The sequence below is a fragment of the Lates calcarifer genome, linkage group LG21 (genome assembly GCF_001640805.2).
Source record: "Lates calcarifer isolate ASB-BC8 linkage group LG21, TLL_Latcal_v3, whole genome shotgun sequence".
Classification (NCBI taxonomy): Eukaryota; Metazoa; Chordata; class Actinopteri; family Centropomidae; genus Lates; species Lates calcarifer.
Genome location: NC_066853.1, coordinates 16248959 through 16270582, shown reverse-complemented (window position 1 = coordinate 16270582; position 21624 = coordinate 16248959). Strand labels below are relative to the sequence as shown.

Here is a 21624-nt window from a genome sequence, read left to right as displayed (position 1 = left end):
CTGGGGATATGGCCTGGGAGCAGTGAGAAGAGGCTGGAGACAGGACCTGAGGGGAAAAGAGGAGCAGATCATGATACATCATACCAAAGCCTTAAAACTCTCTTGAAAAGCTCAGGTAATGGGAAGCTAAAGGTTATGGGTTGTTAAGTCCTGTGGTGAAAAAAGACTGCTAGTCTCTGTTTTTTTAAAGCTGGAGAAATGTAGGACAACTGTAATGAATGAATCACAAGACCCAGGGGAATTTTCTGGCAATTAGTGTACATTCTGGTGTGGGGTGGTATTATTTAATGTGCATCTGTGATTGCAGTGGTTATTACTAAACTGGGTGCAATCTGACTTCAGAGGAGAGTCTGATTGCAGAACAAACCAGAGAGAATGGGCAACAAATGGATTATGATTAACTTCCATCATTCTTAATTGTTTTAAACTAATTTCACTTTCCCCTTTACTGCTGCACATTCTTGTAAATTTATTCAAGATGTCAGACTGACCAGAAATAGACACACTTGAGAACATATTCAACTAGGAGCCTTTTCACAGTCCCATAGGGAGTTCATCAGTGAATAAGTGGAATACTCATTCCACCAATTATCCTCTCTAAGTACTCATCCCCTGAGAGACTGATGGTACAGATACTAATCAGTTATGTGTTATTATTATAACATGTTCTTATTGTACATTAAATCAGTCAATAGCCAGGGGTGTGTTGAGAGTTTCTGATGTCTAACAGTCCTTTATATAATATAAAAACATGCTCAAGATGAGGCTCACCGGGTAACAGATTAGATGGTGTCTGGAACATGTTTTGCTCCATTTCCACTTTTGTCCTTGTAGGAAATTTTACGTGCTGCTGCTATAAAGTCACGTGTTTTGTTTATGAAGGTTATGAACACATTTTTCACCCTCTCCTGTCGTGCACTCTCACTTTCCCTTCTCTCTTCTTGCCTCAATCTTTCGTTTGCTCCCCTCCCTTTAATTTTGATTTCCTATCACTCCCTTCCCCTGCGCATTCTGTTTGCTGGAAAAAAAAGACACACATTCACTGCACACAGTCCTCAAAAACATGAAATATTTATCCTTATCACAGCTGTCACAGAGCAGAGCTGTGCATTGCTCGAAACGCATTATGAGACCAGTGTCAAGGCGCCTATCTGTTTTGAGAAATCACTGGGGGATAAGATAACATACGCATGTGTTGTATGTGAACAAATGTACCTCATCATCCTTGTGCTACCTGCAGCACAAGATTCAACACTCAGCTATGAAATATCTTTACTGAATGTGAAGAGAAGGAAAAACAGAGATGTCCTTTATCTCTTTTGATTAAATACCATGGGGAGAGACTGCAAAAGCAAAAATGTTATCTTGATCTCTCTTGTTGATTATGTTGCTATATTGCATGTTAATTAGTTCAAAACTTAAAAGAACTGTTTGACATCATTGGAAATCTGCTTATTTGCTTTCTTGGCAGTAGTTAGAGGACACAAATAGATACCACTCATCTTTCTATGGGAAATATGAAGTTATGGGAAACAGCTGATCATCATTTCTGAATCTCAAAAATTAACATACAAACAAATATTTGTTTAGTCTATACCAATATGAAGTGTAAAAACGTCACATTGTGGTTTTATAGAGTTTTGTTGTGGCAGCCAATCAGCAGGGACTCCCCCTAAGACTCCCCTGAAACAACAAACTGTTGTATTTACACTTTTTATTTTTGTATGATATGTTAATTAGTGAGTGTTAGAGGTGCTGCTAGCTGGTATTTTGTCACATGAACAGGTCTAATTTGCAAGCAGGGCTTCATCATTTTTCTCTGATAAGCAACAGCCACAACAACCTTAGGGCATACCATATAGTATAAAAGGTATGGTTACAAAGCCCCCAAATAACAGTGAATGAACTAATCAGATTTATAATTTACTTGTTTTGGTTTGCTGCAGCCACAATCAGTGTGATGTGATTGTATTTCAGCCATGAACCGGGCAGAGTTTGGAGTATATCAGTAATTTTAAAGTTTCCACATCTATCTGTAATGAGGTATGAATAATGCTGGTCTTGTACACAGCAGGGGATATGAATTTTGAGTCCAGATGCTCGTGGAGATGGTAGGCTATCACTCAGGTTTTGTTCCCATTTTTCATCTCGGGCCATTTTTTCCCCTCTCTAATTGGCTTATTATTTGCTGGTTTGTTCAGAGACCAAACATATCAAATCTCATCTCTCAGTGATGCACAGGATTGGAAGGACTTTGTGACAGGCCTGTGTTTTTGAGGTATTAGGTTGTGAAATATCTTGGATTATGCTTTCAAGTTGCATGAAAGCAATGGCTGTTCCAATCAGCAAAGAAGCAACACTGAAAGATGAAATGCAAAAAGCAAGTAAAATTTTGTGCAAAAAAGAAAGAAAGAAAGATAGAAGGAAGGGGAAAAAACCCAACAAAGAAAAGAGATGAGGAGGTTTTTGAAGGGTTGTTATGTGACTTTATTGTCTGAGCTCATGGGGAAAGTAGAGCTGTGTCCTGCAGAAAAGGCAACAGAGCAAGTTATTCCAAACATAAACATATGCTCAGTATGAAGGATGCCTCCCTTAAAAGGGAAACCAGAACAAGGTCACAAAAGGTTGTTGAAATTATGGCCCTCTGTAGACTGTGACTCTCAGTCTTAGCTGTGTATAACCAGTGGGGTAATTTTTATTTCTGCCACATACACTGGATATATGTTGTCTTTGGCCAAAAGTAATTTCAGCTGTCCATAGAAAAGCAGAGAGAAACTGAAAGAATTAGATTGAAGAGTGATTGAAGGGGAGTTTGTTATATTATAAGCCCACCACTCAAACCATCACAATAAGCTTGGGGCAGTTTTATTGTTGTGGTTATGATGAATGCCTTCATCCACACTGTGTAGCCCAGTGGACCAAGAAAACCATGAAAATGTATGAAGACTGTCAGAAATGTATCTAGTTTTCTGCTAAAAAGATGAGCACCGACTGTTAGTGTTACTGTTATCACTTTGTGTGCCTCTTGAAAATTAGATGATGCATCTGAAGGGGTACATCCTGCATACAATAAATTAGGGATTCGAATTTGAATGTTGGGGAAATTTCTGTATTCCGATGCTCTTGATGTCGCACTTTGAGACACTTCAGTGTACTTGGTTAGTGGCAGGGTGCAGCTGCAGCATGCTGATCAAAGGCTGCTAAAGAACAAAGCTCTGTGTCCACAAGATGCTTCACCAATTGCAGGCCACAAGGATTTGACATTTTCTGCTGTTTTTCCTCTGTAATCCAGCTGATTAGAATTGAAACAAAACAATGACCATGAGGTTTTAGGGATTACTTTCATCCTTGAGGGTGTTTTACAATCATATTTGGTCAATAATAAGGAAGTAGTAACCCTATTTTATAAATCATCTTCCAATTTTAGGGGAACGCAGCAAGATCATGGTCCTAAACAGCCAAGAAGTTATTTCATGGCCACAGAAGTGTTATTTCCCGAGTGTCACCTGACCTCAAACCAACTTGATCATTTGTTTCACTTCCTGAAGATCAGACTGAGAGCAAAAATACCAGAAGTGAAAATCGGTGCAGCACAGGTCTGACAGAGCCTCATTGGGAAAGATGCCAAGTGTCTCCTGGTCAGACTCAAAACATTTCAAGGATTTGCAGTTAAATATTTAATACCATGACTTTATTTACAGATATGATAATTTGTTCAGTTATTTTGGTCCCCTAAACTAGATGATCATTGGTGCATTAGCTAAAATATTAATTTGCTGTTTTTCTTCACAAGCAGCTGTAAGGGAACTTTCCCCAGATAAACTGCATTTTAAAATTATGATTTAAATAAGAAACTGACAAAAAAAATATAGTAAAGCTAAGGGATTTTTGGGGGTGTAAGGGTATAGGGTATTGCATACTGTGCAGATCTGTGTCAGAGTTATACAAATAAAATGAATTAGAATCATATGGGAAAGAATGTAAATAAGAATGCAAATCTGAGCAAGAAATCAGCCTTTGTTTCTTTCAGTTTTCCATACATACTTGGTGCCAAGAACTCACTTGGGTATCAGCAATGTGAATCTTATTGTAAAACAGGGAAGCAGATGTTCCATCCATCAACATCTATGCCTGTTGTTTCATATGAGAACTGAAACTGAGGTTCAGTCTTCATCAGTTGATGTTGTTGTGTGTCACACAGTGTTTGTATGATGTGCCGTGGAGGCAACACATCTGTTGGCTGGATGATTTGATGCTGTCATCTCTGTTGATCAGCTCCTCAGACATCTGCACAGCTGCCCCTAGCAAAGCCCCACACATGCGCGCGTGCGCACACACACACACACACACACACACACACACACACACACACACACACACACTCACCAAAACACACAGGCACGATCAGTTTGTCACATTGTTCGCAAACCCCCTTGAGCTGGCCTGCAGTGACGATTGAAATAAGTGTAACATTGACTGCTGTCAGAGACACGCAGAAAGATACAGGTAAATATTGCATCGCTTCATGACCCGTCCACCTCCAGAGTCACCTCCGCTGTAGAGTATAAAACGTTCATTTTCCACCAGAGGCAGGTAAAGCTCCAGTTTATCTACAGTCCAGACCCAGAAGCTCTCAAACACGACTGTTCAAATGAAAGAATGGAGATAAGAAGACATTTGAAGCACACATTAAAAAAAGAAAAGCAAAATTCAAAGTGCTCCTCCTTAGAAAAGGTTAAAATCACTAGCCTTTTATCCAGAGGATGTACTTTTCTCATTTTGAGCTGTTTGAAGCTTTGTGCTCTGTAAAGAAGAAATGCAGAAACATGGTGAAGCATCTCAAATTTTACTTTAAACAAGCCAATAGAATAAAGGATGTTTAACAACTTGCTGAGAAGAGTGCAATGCATCTATCTTCTTTGATGTTATTACTCTGCTAAAACCTCTTACTGAATAGTTTGTGCATACTTAAATATTACAGGGTCGTCTCAGTATTTTGTTCAAATGTTCAATGACTTTTACTTAGCCAATAGCAGCGTCTTCAGAGAAGCTCAGTGGGACTGAAGACATCAGATATTTGGTCAACAAAATGAAACACTGTTCCAGGGAAATTTTTGGCAGAGGATAACAATGTCAGCTTTGTTATTTGTGAGGTGTGAAGACAATATTTAGACTTCTATAGCTTTGTGTGTTTTATTAGAAAACATAATAGAGAGAAGCTTCATAAAGTGGCATTTCTTAATTATTTAAACCTGATGAATAAAGTCCAGTGATGAATTGTTTCATTGTATTCATCAATGCATTATATCGGACTCACTGAGTGAAAGAGATGTTTCTAGTATTTCTAAAGTACAGTATGTTCTGCACAGTTTAATCTCATAAACATATATCTTTATTTGTGGAATGGATTTTTCAGCAGCAGCAGGGGGGTATTTATGCAGGATTGCTTTCACTTTCTCTTTTTACTCCATAGAATCAGATGAATTCCAGTGGCTCTCCACTTGCTGTAGTACTAAAAATGAAAAATCATACCTCTCTTCCTCACTGCTGGTATCTCCAGCCAACCCCCCCCCCCCCACACACACACACACACACATCACTCAACCTCGGCTTACTTAATGCATTTAAAACCACACCAGTTTGTTCACTAAGGTGGAAAGTCTCATTTTGTCTCACAACTGAATGTGCCTCGCGGCTGCCCAAGCGAATGCCAACTCGATTGTCACATTGTTTATTGATGTGAGCGGTTGACAAATTTGCTGTGTGTTAATCCAGATTTGTTATTTGATGACATAAATTTAAATAATGAGGCGAATTGACAGATTGAGCCTGAAAGGAAATTCATGGTGTTGGCTGCTCCCACAGTTTAATGCCATAATAAATTGCCACTGGAGGTAAAACTGTGTTTGTATGCAAGTAGGACATTTATTTATTATAAGGTTGCTATCTTATTGGTTGCTGTGTTGGATGGAAACTGGTGTGACTGTGGTTTTCCAGATTAAATCTATTAAGTCTGTTACACACAATTATTTCAGTATTTACTAATTTGTAATGACAAAGATTGTAATTAATGTTATTGGATCATCATAAAACTTGCAGATAGAATTAGATTTTCACTCCAAGACATAGTAAATTGAATTTTATTGCACCCGACTTATTTGCTTTCGTGTTAGTCATTGATGCCACAGCCAATTAGCAATTACCAGACTAAGCTAACCAAACCAGTTATTTTAGTCTGGCAAGACTGAAAGCAAGCCTGGCCCTGTCCAATTTAGGGTTTTATGGGGAAGGTTATGTTTCAGATTATTTCTTGGCTGAGTGCAGTGATTACCTGAGGGTGGTTATGTTGCAGTCTCATGGTGGTGACAAGATTCTAGCATTAAACCAGATGTAATGTGTTGAGTTTTGGAGGTGCTGTCTGATTTTGTCACCTTAGGTCAGAGTTAGACTACTTGTTTCCCCCAGTTTAGTGTTTATACTAAGCTAACACTCTCCTGGCTTTAGTGACATATTGTAAGAGGTAATGATCTCCTAATCTAACTCTCAGCAAGAAAGCAAATAAGAATGTTCCCCAAAATGTACTGTTAAGATACCAATTAAATGTTACAGCAATTACTAGACGTTTATAAAATTAGATTAGATAGACTTTATTTATCCCACTTGTGGGAAATTCACAATGAGATTTTAACCAAAAAAGTCCAAAGGATTTGTTTGTTATTATTTTATCTGCTCATCCACTTTCATTTGAATTTCTTTTCTTTTCTTTCTGTTAATTTTCATTGTGAATATTACTTACATGCGTGGCTGATGGCAGCATTTTATCTGTCCAACACAAAAGAAACAAAACCAGACAGGATGCGGAGGCAGCAGATGAGAATTTGTAGGGAAGATTACTTTAGAGCCTGTTCTCCCATCCATCCTTATGTTCTCTGAAACACTCTAACCTTATCCTCTACATTAACCTTAAAACATAAATAAGTCTTGACACTCAAACAGCCAGAGGTCAGGTCAAAACTCTCTTTCCAAAAATGGTATCACTTTAAAACTAAAGCTGGTCCACAGAAGGATAGAAGTACAAGAGCAGGCAGACACACACACACACACACACACACACACACACACACACACACATCTAATTCCCCCTGACTTTGTTTGTCTGAGCTGTTGTTGAAAGAAAGGCAGTGTGTTCATCAGTGTCTGTAAATTAATCCATTCCATTCAACCCCTGTTTTCACTCACTTTAATCTTACATCTGTATGACATGTTTGGGTCTAGGGGAAGATTGAATCAAAGATTATTTTGATCTAGTTTTCAGATATTTGTCTGATAGATTTCAGAGTTTTCCCTAGGTTTCTGGTGGGCTTAGGTGCACTTTGGTAGAACGTGACTTATAGTGCATGAATTTGAACTCTGACCATGTAACAGTGATTCTCAACTGACCAAAATTTTTGTTCAGCTGGACATCTGTAGGCAGGTCACTTTCTCAGTGGGTGTGATCACTAGCCAGCTGACTTAGTTACTTTAGGGAGTCAATCCATTTCTCACTCTAAATCCTCCCTCAGAATCATTTTCTCTTATGGTTAGTGTTTTTCAAACTTCAGTCTTTTTGAGCTCATCATCTGTGATAGATGCAACTTTTGCCCTTTTGACAGACTTTCTCCCTGGTTTATTATTTATGCACTGAAGACATCAGGAGATGCTATCAGCTCGTTTTTAGTTGTAATCTCCTTAGGGTTAAACACTAACTATCTGCAAAAGACTCACAATAGATGGACATGAAAATGCTAGCTAGTCAAGCAATATTAATCAAACCTAAATACTAGAAAAAAAATATCATAATGTATTCTGGCTAGTATGGTATCTTTTCTCTCCAAGGTGGTAGAAAACTCCTAGCATGTTTTTTTTCTTCTGTTCAGCATAGGTACTACACAAAAACACTTTTGTGCTGCACCTAGTCTTACCGTGATAAGCAACACCCTGGATTCATCAGTCATATAAGTGTTAATGTTTATGATAAACCTTTCTGTGTCTGCTACTGAAGATGGAAGGAGGCTGTTTCCATGCAAGTTATGTCAAAAAGTTATGAGCAGATGTGGACCAAGAATAGTTGATTCGATTTTGGCACAGATCCAGATCTGGTATTTCTTAGAAAGATGATGTTGTTTTTTTTTTAACCAGTAAAAATGTGCTGCCCTCACATTCTGGTGGTTTAAGTCCAATGTCCAGATGTCCTGAGGCTAAAGAGGAAGTGATTCTTTTAACATTTTATTGGGAAATAAACCAAAAAGACAAAAATTAACAAGCATAAGCTATTTGGGAATTTGTGCTTAGATAGTAAGAGACCTCCGGCCAGAACTTAACATCTGCTGCTGTGGATCTTAACCTTGTATCACTGAAGCCCAGACGTTTTTCATTTCAAACCCTTCCCTGCAGGTGCTGATTTAGCTGATTACGTCTTTCTCTCTGGGTGTGTTCATCAGTGAAATCAGCATCTGATTTGAATCAAACTGTCACTGCACAACACCTGTTTCATGTAATCTGCTGCATAGAATTGCAGCGGCACTGACACAAAAACGTGGGAACATAAAAGAAGAGGTGTAACTTTAATGATCTTCCTAGGGGGGTAATAAGGAAATATAGATGGGAATTTTGGAGGGGTAGAAAGGATTATAAGTGTAAAAAGCAGTGTAAAAATAGCAATACACACTGAAGTTTTAAATAAACAATGCAAAGTAAACAGCATACATATGTGAACTTATATAGGTCATACACATGAATGTGTGTACCAAGGTTCATGGCACTACATTCAGTAGTTTAATTTCACTCAAAATCACAAGTGTGAACCTCATGGTGGCGCTAGTGAGTAAGAAAGGTCAGTGGATCATGAATACCTGTACTGATATTTGAGTATTTCATCGATATTTCACAGGGTAATTATAAACTTTTACTTACTGGTGGTGCTGGAGGAATAGTGAGGGGATCAGCAAAGTTTGAAGAATTCATCCTCTGGGGACCATGAGTAACTGTACCAAATTAAATAGCAATCCAGGTTTCAATTTTTGCCAATGCATGCAAGCAATAAGCATTAGTATGAATACTGTTCAAGACTTAAATCATGCTCACTACATGCCTTTGATACAGTCTTTTCTTACTTTCATATATCCGATTACACATACATTGTATGCGAGTAAGCTACACTCTTGGCGTTTCAATTCAGCCCATTTTCTGTCGGCTGTTTACCTGACAGCCTCATCCCGTTTATGCCATTTTGCAGGATAATCCCCTAAGCGATCTCATTTTCATAGAGCATCCTGGGAAGTTGAATGGGCCTAAAATAAAGCCAGAAGTAGCATTTTGAATTCCACAGCTAATGCATGATGATGACATCAAGAAATTGAGAAGTGCAAAAAGTGGGGGGAAAAATTGGAGTGGTAGAGGTCAACTGAGGCCGTTTCCTCATCTTTAACAATCACGGCATCTATTCCTCTCTCTTCCACTGTGACACTTATTCACTGTGAGCTGACAGGTTGAAGGATGTTTCTAAATCCCTCTTCTCTCCCTCAGGGCTGTCTTCTGCAGGCAAATCTCACACTTCTGTTTCTCTCTTCGCCTGTTGTCCAAATCGGATTTTACTCATCCAAAAGCAAGAGATGTGGTAGCGTCAATTGGTTGGCTTTATTCTCTTGTTTATTTGTGCATTTTGTTTGTTTGTGCTCCACCTGATTCCCGTGGATTGCTAGCTTTTAGTGAAGGTAGTATTTTATTCAGCTCAAACGCATTTTGCTTCTCAGAGGAGCTTGTGTTTTGGCTGCAAGCATCTCTGCTCAGCTCTCCCTCCAGGAGATGATTCAGTAAGCTGTGTTTTCAGGGTTTGGTGTAAAGCCTACTTTGCATTCTCCTCCTGTCCAAACACAGGCTTTCTTACATCCTGCAACGCTTTGTTTGGATCCAATGTGCACCTCTCTGTGTGTCTCTTTCTTGCTCCCCTCCATTTTCTTTGTGCTTGTCCATGTATGTTTGAATGTTTGAAGTGTGTGTATTATGTCCCTGCATCATTACATTCAGCTCAGTACTGTCTGACCGGAGGGAAGAAAGGGCACCAAAGGAGAAGGGAGCCAGAGCAGACAGTGGAAGACAAACTGTGACCAGCTAGACCGGCTGCTGTGTGATCCAAATGGACAGACCGTGTAGAACCGCGTCAGAGTCTCTCAGAGCTGCCAGGCAGGAATGTGTGAGAGAGGGGAGAGAAGTCTGTCAGATACAGGGGTTTCTTCCTGCATGACTCATCCTGTCTCAGACTGTCTTGGATGACAGTCTGTGACGAGTAGACAACCGTTTCGGTCATGCTGAACCACACCTGACTTGTCTTTTTGCTTGACTCCAGAGATACAACAGAGCTCGTCATTTACCGTGACAGTATGATGGTTTATTTTTTAAAGGCAGTGCATGCCCACACTTGGGTTGAAATTTTCTGGATGTTTAGACCATGGCTCAGTCTTAATAAAGGTGGAGCTCTGCTGGGAATTACTTGAGATCACCAAATTATGATGTAATAATAGGACTTGGCGCCATTTGGCTGTGTACGTGCATCGTCTGGGTGAAGCAGACTCCCCTAAAAAAAATGACAGAGCAGGTTGTCTGTGCAAGAAGGTTTTAACAACCCACAGTTACATTTTATGTATGGACAAAACACAGGACAGTTTGTTTCCTTTTTCAAAACCATAGACATAGTCTAGTTTCTTTTATCCGTGACCATTCCACAAACTTAACCGTGTGTTTAGGATTGTTACCATGACAACAAAGGTCTTGTACATCTGCCTTTGGGTCGTACTTGAGGAAAAGAACAAGGGACCTCTATGGTTGTTGAGGTTGGAGGACTTCTTGGGCTGAGGCTATGGTTTATTAAAACTTGGACTGTGGTAATATCACTGAAAATAGATCTAACAGGGCAAGAAACAAAAGTGGTCAGATGAGCAAGTCCTTGTTTTGTGTGTGTCTCATGCTCTACTACCACATGTATGACGCACCTTTTTCCACTGATCTATAATGGCCCTTAAATGTCATAAATCAATATGTCATCAAAAGGCAGGGAAGAATAAGTTTATAAGGCAGGGAAGAAGAGGACTGCTAGCTGATATAAACATGAACATAAACACTGCAGGTTTCATTCTATAAAAAAAAAAACACTTTAAATGAGCTTTGTTAGGTCTCAGGGCTACTCACGCATCATTTTTGCAAGAAACACAGACTGATGATGTAATATTGCTTCTCACAGAGGATGGAAACAAACTATCTGTTAGGCTAGCTTAATAAACATGTTACACCACTGACTTAAGAGTGTATTTAATCTTTGTAAATATCATTCAGGCCAAATTTTAGTTTCATCCTTGGACAGCTTGCAAGTACTGGCAAAGGCACCACGATAGACATTCAATTTCACAAGCCATGAGACAGATTTGTGTTTACCAGGCTTTGTTGTTTGCCATGTTGTTGGCTTTCATGCTGCATTTTGTTGTTTTGTGTACTTACTGTACTTAAGCTGTCTATTCAAGGTTAATAAGCAGCATGTACTGTTTAGGGAGCCACATTTAAGTGGAGTGGAGATGCCCTGCTGGCACAAACTATAAACTGTGTTAGTTGTGTGAACCCTCCACTAAAGATGGAAATTGTCACAAAACTAACATAAGAGTGAGGGAGATGTCAGTCAAACACCTGGGAAGAAGTCAAAACATCTGTGTAGGTGAACTGTAGGTCTGTAGGGCCTTTTATGTTGTTTATCTTTGTAGTTTCAAGAACAATGAGTTGCCATATTACTGATATGAAAGGAGAGGAATGCGATTTTGTCTTTGCTGCACTGTCTTACTTTTCTTTGTGTGTGTGTGTGTGTGTGTGTGTGTGTCCCAGCAGATGTTATGGAGGGGAAGAGCGCCATTCTGCTGGGCATGAGTCAGTGGAACTCAAATGACCTGGTGGAACAGATCGAAACTCTGGGACACATGGAGGACCAGTCACATGGTACATCCTGCACCACACACACACACACACACACACACACACACACTAACACACAATTTACAATAACACTAGGACACACACAAGCACTTACGTGTGCACAACAGAGGTGTGTATTTTGCTCACTCACACATCCATAATGAAGGTTCAAATTGTCTGGAATGAGAGCGAGAGTTGTCCACTGAATGATGATAATGATGGGTAGACTGTAAATGGACTGTAGTTTCTATTTAAAGCCACATTAAGTCATTTTTGACCACTGGGGGGCAGAAAGAGCCCAAAACACCACCCTGATTTCATCTTGTCAAGGTATAATAGGTACAAGCAAATATTTGCTAATTTCAAACTACATTCAGACTTACAACAGGTCAAACGCTGAAAGGGGCTAGTTTGAAGACATTTATTCTTTTTTGAGGCATGATTTTACAACTTTTACAACATGATTATATCAGCAATATTTTACAAAATAAACAGTGAAAATACCCAGTGCTCCAGTTTGTTCTGCCTGTATGTATTCCTCCTTGTGTTTGATTTGCCAGGACAGTGCATTGCTTAACATTGTTGTTCATTTTCATGAAATGAATGCGAAGCCTGCATGTTTGAACACGGCAGGCACAGAACAATGTGTTTCTGGCCACTCAATGTACAGTATGTGTGTCTAATATTTATTAGCCTTTTAAGCTCTGGGTCGTTCCACCGGCTCCTATGAAAAATATCTGGATCTTAAGCTGCTTGACCCTCTTCATCGGTCACTTGTCAAATGTCTTATTGCCATTTAGCGGTGAGCAGGTAGTGTACACTTAGTCTCTGCTTGTTCGCAGGAAACGGCATATAGTTTTATAAGAGGGTGAGAAGGGCAATGAGAACTGTAGCACTCAACCAGACAGTGAATGTGTGGGCTGAAAAACCAAAGCAATGAGCTAAAAGAGGCTGAAAGCTGCACAGACCTGCACAAGTGGGTGTTATTTCTCAGGCGTCTCTGTGTTATGACTGACCCCTTCACCACACAATGAGTCCTTTGACACCATGTTAATATGAAAAAGGTTACTCAGTGCAGGTTTAAGGCTTCTATATAAAAAACACTTGAGAAAAAAGGGCCACGTCTGTGGTCCAGTGCATGATTTAACATGAAAAAGACGAGGATGCTGCTTGTTTGTAATGGATGAACATTTCGTTATTAATGCTTTAGATTAGCATGAAAAAACAGAAGCATGTAGTGAGCAGAAGATAAACAGAAGAGTGGCTGAGATCTAACATGCAGATATGCAGTGAGTTTCAGGCTCAGTGCACCAGCTCCTTGCTCAGTGATGCCTGAGGAAGAGCGCTGGGCTTGAAACGTGTGCATATCCGTGTTCGTCCTCTGCTCTTTCATTTTATTTTTGCACATCTCAAACATAATTTAAAAAAAAAACAACAACAACAACAAAAAAACGGCACTCTTTGCAAGCAAAGAGGCTCCAATCTTTTTCACTTCAATTTAAAGCTACCATCAAATTTCAAACAAAACCTGACAAGACTACAAATGCATTGGGCTGAGCACAGATACATGTGGATGCTCAGCTTCATTTTTCTCTTTCTTTTTGTCCAGTCTGTTCCTCAAATGTAAATGAGTTAATGAGGCACCGAAAGAGTAGATACTTCCTTACTGCACAGACAGAATTTGGTTTTATTTGAGAGATTTTCCTTCTTTCCTTCTTATTTGTTCAGATTTATGCCCTTTCTTGTTGCTCTCACGTCAAGGTCCTGAGGATTAACATGACAACTGCTGTTCTTTATTTTTGCCTCAGCCACAGATTGAAAGACTTGAGTCTTTGAGACTAAGCCTGTCACATAATTCAGTAAATCAAAGAACGTCCAGATCTGTTTCATCTCTCTGTCATGAGTAGAACCATTCTTAAACAATAAAACAGACAGATGCTGCGCCTGAATAGAGTGGTAGAAATATTTATGACACAAAACAACCCTGGCAGGTGGAGTATCATATGTCAGCATATTTTCATATGAATCCTCAACACGGACTTTAAATCAAGCTATTTTCCTAATGAATTCCTCCTGTTAGAAAGTTATTTAATCAGATTCATTTATCAAAGTCTCTGGTGTGATTATCCAACCACAGTGACTGAATTTCATTTCACCGAGAGATTTGACAGCGCAGCGTTTTTCAGCCACAGTAAGAACAGTTCAGTTTGTGACTTCAAAGATCATAAATCAGCGCTGGGATTTATGCAGATCAGTGGTTTTTAATAGAATAGTTGAACTCCCACAGCAGGGGGTTCCATGTAAGAGATGCATTTGATCAAAGTTGTCAGGAGTAAATAGCCATAGTTTTATAGCCTTTTTGTTACGCTCCATTATGGTTTTTATGTGTAATGGTTGAGTGGTCCTTTTACTTATCAACATGTCATATACGATGAGTAAAGATCCATATGTAAAATGTTATATTAGGTTTTCTTCCTTTATCAGGCAGAGATAAAGACCTGCTTCACTACTGGACAAAACAACAGGGGACAAAAATGGTGCATCTTTAAATTGAATAGCAGCAATAAACAATCTCAGCCACTTTTACCATATAGGACAAAATCACTGGTAATTGCCAACTGTATTTTACAGCTCCACTGATGGTCATGTGCTGATAGCATGGCACTTGTTTTTTGTTTTTTATTTACTGATAAATGGAGCGGCTCTTGTTGTGAAGGTCAGCATTGAGGTTTGACAAACTGGAGTGGATGCTTTTAATCACTGCGGTTCAGTGAGAGTGTAGTCTGGTCCCGCAGAGATGAAAGAAGTTGTTCCTGCAGGGATGCTGTACCAAGTCATGTGGTGGTAACTGAAGAAGTGGGTACATTGTGAATATTTTACACCCCCCCACCCCCCCACCCCATCAACAAACCACTCACCAAACCAGTAATGACCTGTGAAGTGCTCCACTGCAGCAGCAGTACTAGCCAGTTATTGCAATGCTCCACAATAATGTTAACAGCATGAGTGTCTGTCAGAATGAATGAAATACCAGTTTTTTAATAACAAAACTGGAGAGCTGCCTCATTTGTTAAAGGGTATGTCTTCTACATTAAAGCATAATTCTAAGGATATTTCACCCTGATACCACAATGAACATGGGCACTGTTTTGGCCCCATCCCACCTTCAGCATCCTGCTGAGTAAAAACTAACTCCAGCACCAAATGTGTCTTAATCTGAAAATAGTGCCCTACAAATGCATGTTTTACTCTTGTTAATGTAACATTTGCAAAAAACTACACAGCCCAGCTATTCTAGGAAATCATTCACCCTTGTTGAGAATAGAACAATATATTTGTGTCCTGTTTTTAAGGCTTTATGTCTAGGAATGAATGGGAATGTGGCTTAGTGCTACAGTCAGTTGGAAGGTATTGAGATGGACTAGCAAATTTTTGTTTTGGTCTTTGCATGGTCTTTGTTGATAGTAAGAAATATTCACACTCCTTCTCCTGTTCTGGTTTCCAGCAGCTCCTGAGGAAAGTATTTGGCTCATTAGATTCTAAATGCTCCACTATATTTACCAGCTACTTGCTTTCTTATATCTTCCATTTGGTGCTGGGCAGGTAGGGTACTTTTACCTTTTACCAAGGAAAGGTTCTGGCTGTGGCCAAAAAGAGTTTGCAGAATCTGGTGAAAATTCTGCCTTTTCACATACATATAATCATGAAGTCACTGTTAATGTAAAATATTCAGATATATAGGTGCTTTAGATAGTTTGCTGTTTGACAATAATTACTCTTAAAAGTAAGGTTAGGATGAGTCCAAACTGTTTTTTATACACTAAATGTAACCGCATGCTATTACAAAGCATGCAGTGAAATGACTAAAGAGAGTTGTTGATTAGATAGGACAGGTGGATTATGATACAGCTTACTGCTGCCTCTGTCATCAGTTACTGTAGATCTATGAGCTCTTGGCCCCTGCTTCAGAAGTCAGGTGAGGAAATAATGAGAGCCTTCTTTGTGCACCATTTCTCCATTAATGACAGGGTGTCTCGTACTGGAGTTGGTACACATCAGTGGTGCTTGAGAAGTTAAGTGTACTCACTGCCTATTGAAAAAAAATAGCCATGCTATAGATGACTGGGGATATGTTACCTTAAATGGAGTCTGTGATGTATATAGTGTCTGTAGGGGTCTAAAGCTGAAGTATATTCATGATTGGAGATGCTAAAATAAGACAGTCTGTTCTGTAAAACTCCATGTTCCCCCAGTATCTTGAGACTGACTCCCACTGTGACCATATCCCTTTATCCTTTATAATGTATGAAAACATTATGAGTATATTCCTTAGGAAATAGAAAGGGCGGCACAGATTAGATGTTCCCCCTGCAATATAATCAGTGTGAGGCTGTGTGTCATACAGCAGGTGCTTTCCATTTCAATCAAACCACATGACTGAGGCGGCAAAAGATGTGTGCAAACACTAGTAATATCGCATAAATTTGTTTTCCTGAAAACCTATTATCAGACCCTGAATTCAGCTCTGTGAAATCATGTTCCATTCAAGACCCTCTGAGATGGAAAGAAAAGACAGGAGTGGTGCTTCCGGTACACTTTCAAGCTCAGAGACCACTGCAGAGAATTTTACTTGGACTGTCAAAGTATTGGTAATTGCATTCTCACTCACTCTCTCTCGGTTTCTCATCCTTAAGTTGCAACAAAGTCAAACTTACCCAAAATAGAATCTCCCCTACATGGTGCTGCATACAAATGTGCATATGCCTGCTGAAGTTCAGCTTTGTTATTGTTTGTTTACATCCTACACTCGTGGGAGCACAGCATATTAAAGACATAAACTTAGCCTGGTAAAACTGGGCATAGCAACAAAAGAAGAGCTCGAAGTAAACACCAACAGTATCTCCTGCAAATAAAGTGGCTGAAGTAATATGGGGATATGGTGATGGATGTGTAGATATCCTAATAAGCTGAAGAAAGCTGAGTTATAACAGAATCACATGATGACAGCAAATTTTTTTTGGTGCATTTTATGCCTTTATTAGGTAGTGAAAATAGAGAGGTGACATAAAACAAGTGAGAGAGAGGCTGAATAAAGTATTATATGAAAGTAATGAATGAAAACTATCACCAATACAGTTTGTCCACCCTAACAAGTTTGCATTTTTACTGCGAAATGTTCCACTCAGTACATAGTATATAACAATTACAATTGCAGGTTTTTGAATCTGCATTAATTGGTATCCTGACCACCTGGGAGGCAGTTGGACCTCAGCACATACTGTGGAGCGTCAAGGCCTTGTATCGAAATTGTTTGCTCAGCTCCTGTTGTACGTTATGATGTTTAACTGTCAAAAGTAAAAACTGGTAAATGAGTCACGTTATAACCACAGCAGCTAAAACTACCCATATGTTTAATCACCTCATTGCTTATGTTTTATTGTCAGTAGTTTATAATAAAATGTGAGAAGAAGACTGGATCAGATTGAAGTGTTGTGTTGGTCAGAACAGTGGTAGGTGTACCTTTCATGGAAAAGCCATCTGCAATTTCAAAAAATGTGATCATTAGGAAACCTTAAGTCAGAGCCTGTGTGGCTGTGGAGCTGTGACATCCACTACCCTTTGATCTCCATGTATTTGTCGGTTCCTCAAAAGCATCTCTGGGTTTATAACCCCTCTCCCTCTGCTCTTGATTATTCTTTCATTCCCTCTTTTGTTCTCCTCAGCATCTATAACCATTCATTTCCCCCTGGCCTCTGTGCTCCTTCACTGCCTTCCCATCGCATCACCTCATCATGTTCTTATATTTCCCCCGCTCTATCTTTCTACATTCATTACTTCACAAGCCACGGGCGACTGTAAACACTTTCTCTTCCAGTAGAGACGACTTACAGTGATGGAAACCTCAGTGACAGGGAGGAATGCCTGGAGCACAACTGCCCCTTATTTTCCACTGTACTCTTCATCTTCTTCTTCTCCGCTCATTGATGTCCTGTGATCTGACATCAGCCACTGTCCCAATGTCTTTCAGGCTCCCCATCTGTTCACTATGCAAACACTCTTATATCAGTATATTCATGCTGTGTACTTTTCGTCGCCATCTTTTTTCCACTTCATTCACTGACTGATGCTGTATAATGTAGTCAAACCTGAAATAGTCTTGTTACGTAACTGATCTTTTTCAAAAATTACAGAAAAAAACAAACTACTGTCTTCGACTTGGCTGCTTCCTTGGTGTGTGCTGCCAAGCTGGGATAACATTAGCTAAAATGCCTACGTCAGTGGAAGCAGACACTTTGGTTGAGATGACTAAGTGATAAGTCCTGCCAAATAGCCCAACATAGACCATTTTTTTGCCCAGCAAGATAATATGTGATGGGAATATAATTTCACACAAAGTGACCCGGAGAGAAATATATTGAATGTGAGAATGATTTTCCATTTTCTGTGAAGCAACACAGCTCTCTTTTCTGCATGCACCCTGTAGTTCCATTCCGAAATCGCATGCAGAGACGGAGAGAGACAGAAAACATAAATTTAAGGTCTGAGACTCATCTGTTTTCTGCAGGCCACCAACCCCTCCTCCCGGTGAAGTCATTTTTAACACACAATGCTAGCATAGGCACAATCGCCCTCTCAATTTAACTCCCATTAAATTAATGTTTTTGTATTTCTCCTGAGAACAACACTGCCCAGAGAGACATACAAGCTGACAGGAAAACAAAAGAGAGAGAGGCGAGATAACTGTAACAAGTGGCTGGCCTTGAAAACTCAGCTTTCCATGTTGGGAGTATCACCTTGCCTCATCTCTTATTTTTATAGCCCTTCAAGGGGGTGAGGAAGTGGGAGGAGGAGGGGGGGTGAGGAAGTGGGAGGAGGAGGGAGAATGACTGAATGAAATGAAAAGGGAACAAAACTGTGGTGTGCCACATCTCTCAGCGCCACATGGATGTCCTCTGTTTAGAGATAATGTTGACTGAATGTTGCAGTCAGTGTGGCACTTCAGGGCAGAAATGGGTCAATACCACTTAAACTCTACAACTTAATACATTTAATAATTACTATCTTAATTGATGCAATTAAATCTGTTTCTTCATTTCAGAATTCTACTGCTGCTAATTATGTGTGATGTAAAACTCACTATATATACAATATTTTACAACAAAATTCTTTAACTTATTTGTACATACATATACAGAAATGTCTGAGAGCTCTTTCCTATTGGGAAATATTTGCGTTCATAGATTTATGCGTTTTAACCCCTTTGAGTGTAAAATATCTAGATATGAATATGGATTGCAACTGTTATGGTTTCGATCCAGGGACTTCGCCAGCTGCTGATAGTGAATATCAAATCAGCATGTCCCTACTTACAGGCACTGAGTGAGCCTCTGCCACCTCACTTCTGCCTGTTGTATATGTGTGTGTGTGTGTGTGGTGTGTGAAGGAGTGCTTGTAGCAGTGCAGCGGCCAACAGCATATAGACAGGGAGCAGCTGGGATTGTCAGGGACAGATTGTGTGTATGCGTGTGTCTGAATGCATATGTGTCTTTGAGTGATATTATGTGCCGTTGCGCCTTATGGTGTGTGTGTGTGAGTGTGTCTTGGGGTGGGGTGGGGGTGGGTTGGGGGTGAGGTCAACAGGTTTGTCATGCAGAGGAGCTGGTGACGTCTCCTGGGGTCTTTTCACAGTAGGACAACACGACAGACCCTGATGCCGGCAGCAGTGAACAGATGGCTGAGCGTGTTAGCATGCCTGTACAGTGCCAGGGGTCAGAGGGGGCTGTTCACCCAGTCAGGAGACAGCATTCCTCCAAATGAGCACCCTAACCTGCTACTACTCAGCAGCACACACTGTCAAGTCCCAACAAAACGATACATGACCTCTTCACCTTTCTATATAATTTACCATGCAAGCATCTTACCCATAACACACACACACACACACACACACACACACACACAAAATATTCTGTCATGTTCTTACTATTAAAAAATCCTCATTACATTTTCTTCCATAGAGGTGTCCCCATTGCCAAATGTTATAAGATGCATTCCATGTAACATGCTGTTTTCGGACTGGGGAGCTTTGTCAAATGAAGTGGCAAATATTCCACAAAAAAATCTCCAGCCTTGAGAAAATCAAAATACCTTCCATGGAGATTGCTAATAAGGGTGTGCAGATGCAGAAAATGTTTTCACATAATTATCTCAGCCCCGATGATCACAAATTGAAAACAAATGTAAACATTTGCTGCAGAAATTCAGGCTTCCCTGTGCACTAGGTACCTGGATGTTATTCTTTATCTCTCCTTTAGAGAAGAGGGTTGTTTTGGAGTGAAAAACACAATTTGTGTCAAGTTTTTTTCAGATTCACCCATCTGCCTTGTCAGTCATCGATTTTGTCTGGTGAACCTGTAGCAGCTCAGTTGTAAAGTAAATCCTCTATAGAGTAAGTGTGCGGTAACTGAACGTCTACACCAGTGGTTTGTCATTTACTCTACCAGCAACCTGTGGGAGTAATGTTTCAGTTGTTTGGGAGTAAATAAACACTTGTGTACTTTGACCATTCCAATAACTAGGTTTATCTAAATACTACAAAATGTAAACAGTTCATAATCATTACCCACAAATGTAATCAGAAGCTTTGTTCTGCATCGTAAATCTCTTCTTATGTTGCTTGAAACTGTAGCGTGTCTTGTTGAATTAAGCCAAAGGTTTAGAGGCGAAAACGAATGACAAAGAAGAAGCCAACACTGCTGTTTTTCTGTGCACGTCTTCCCAGGAACACAGATAATTCACCGCAATACTGTAGCTCTCTAATGAGTTGATTCACACTCCAGCAGCCAGGAAACTTTGAGGGCATTTTGCCATTTTCATACTCCCTAGGAAGATATAAATCTCTCGTCTGGGAAGCCAATCTCACTGATGATGAATGCAGTCTTTTGCCTCTCACTCTCATCCTCCTGCTCTTGTGCTTCTCCCATCTGCTCAATCGAAGGTGATGAATGTGTGATGGTGGTAGAGGCGGTCGAGACCTGAGAGGATTGAGAGAGGGAGATAAACAGAAAACAAAAAGTGTGCATGCTAGAGACAAAAAGAGACAACCCTGACTTGTGTGCGAAAGTGACATTTTAAATCATAGTTACGCTGACAGAATGACACACAAGAGGGAACCAAACACGGATCTATAGATCAATATTTCATCCTTCCTCATTCAGCTCGAGTAGACAATTTTCTCTTTCTTTCTCTGATAGATAAGTTAGGAAATATCTCAGACTGCAGTATGATAACAGTTCACTGATGCACTGTTTGTACCTGCTGTGAGTGAGTGTCTGTCTGACTGGGCTTTAAGCCACTGAAAATGGCAGTGGTGCTGCCGAACTACGACTATCCACAGAATGTTTTCTGGTTTAGGTCATTTGTTGGGAGAGAATGCGCACAGGGAGAGAGCTGCTAAATACCACTAAGCTTCATAAAGCACATATTGACTGGCAGGATTCAGACCTCTGAGAGTAAGCACAAGAAATGAAAACAGAAAAGCAGACTGATTGTTAGAATCCCCCTCCAGCAGCACAAATCTGGTGCAGGAGAAAAAAAAAATTGGCCTGTAACCACAGGAAGCCGGTTTATATC

At 39.9% G+C, this 21624-nt stretch overlaps 1 protein-coding gene across 1 annotated transcript in view; it reads left to right on the top strand.

Moving 5' to 3' along the window:
- pitpnm3 (PITPNM family member 3) overlaps positions 1–21624 on the top strand; it is an 80996-nt gene that overhangs the window by 20320 nt on the left and 39052 nt on the right. Inside the window, exon 3 of the mRNA XM_051065463.1 lies at positions 11908–12015. Coding sequence (XP_050921420.1) covers positions 11908–12015 — 108 coding nt within the window. The remainder of the gene's footprint in view (positions 1–11907; positions 12016–21624) is intronic.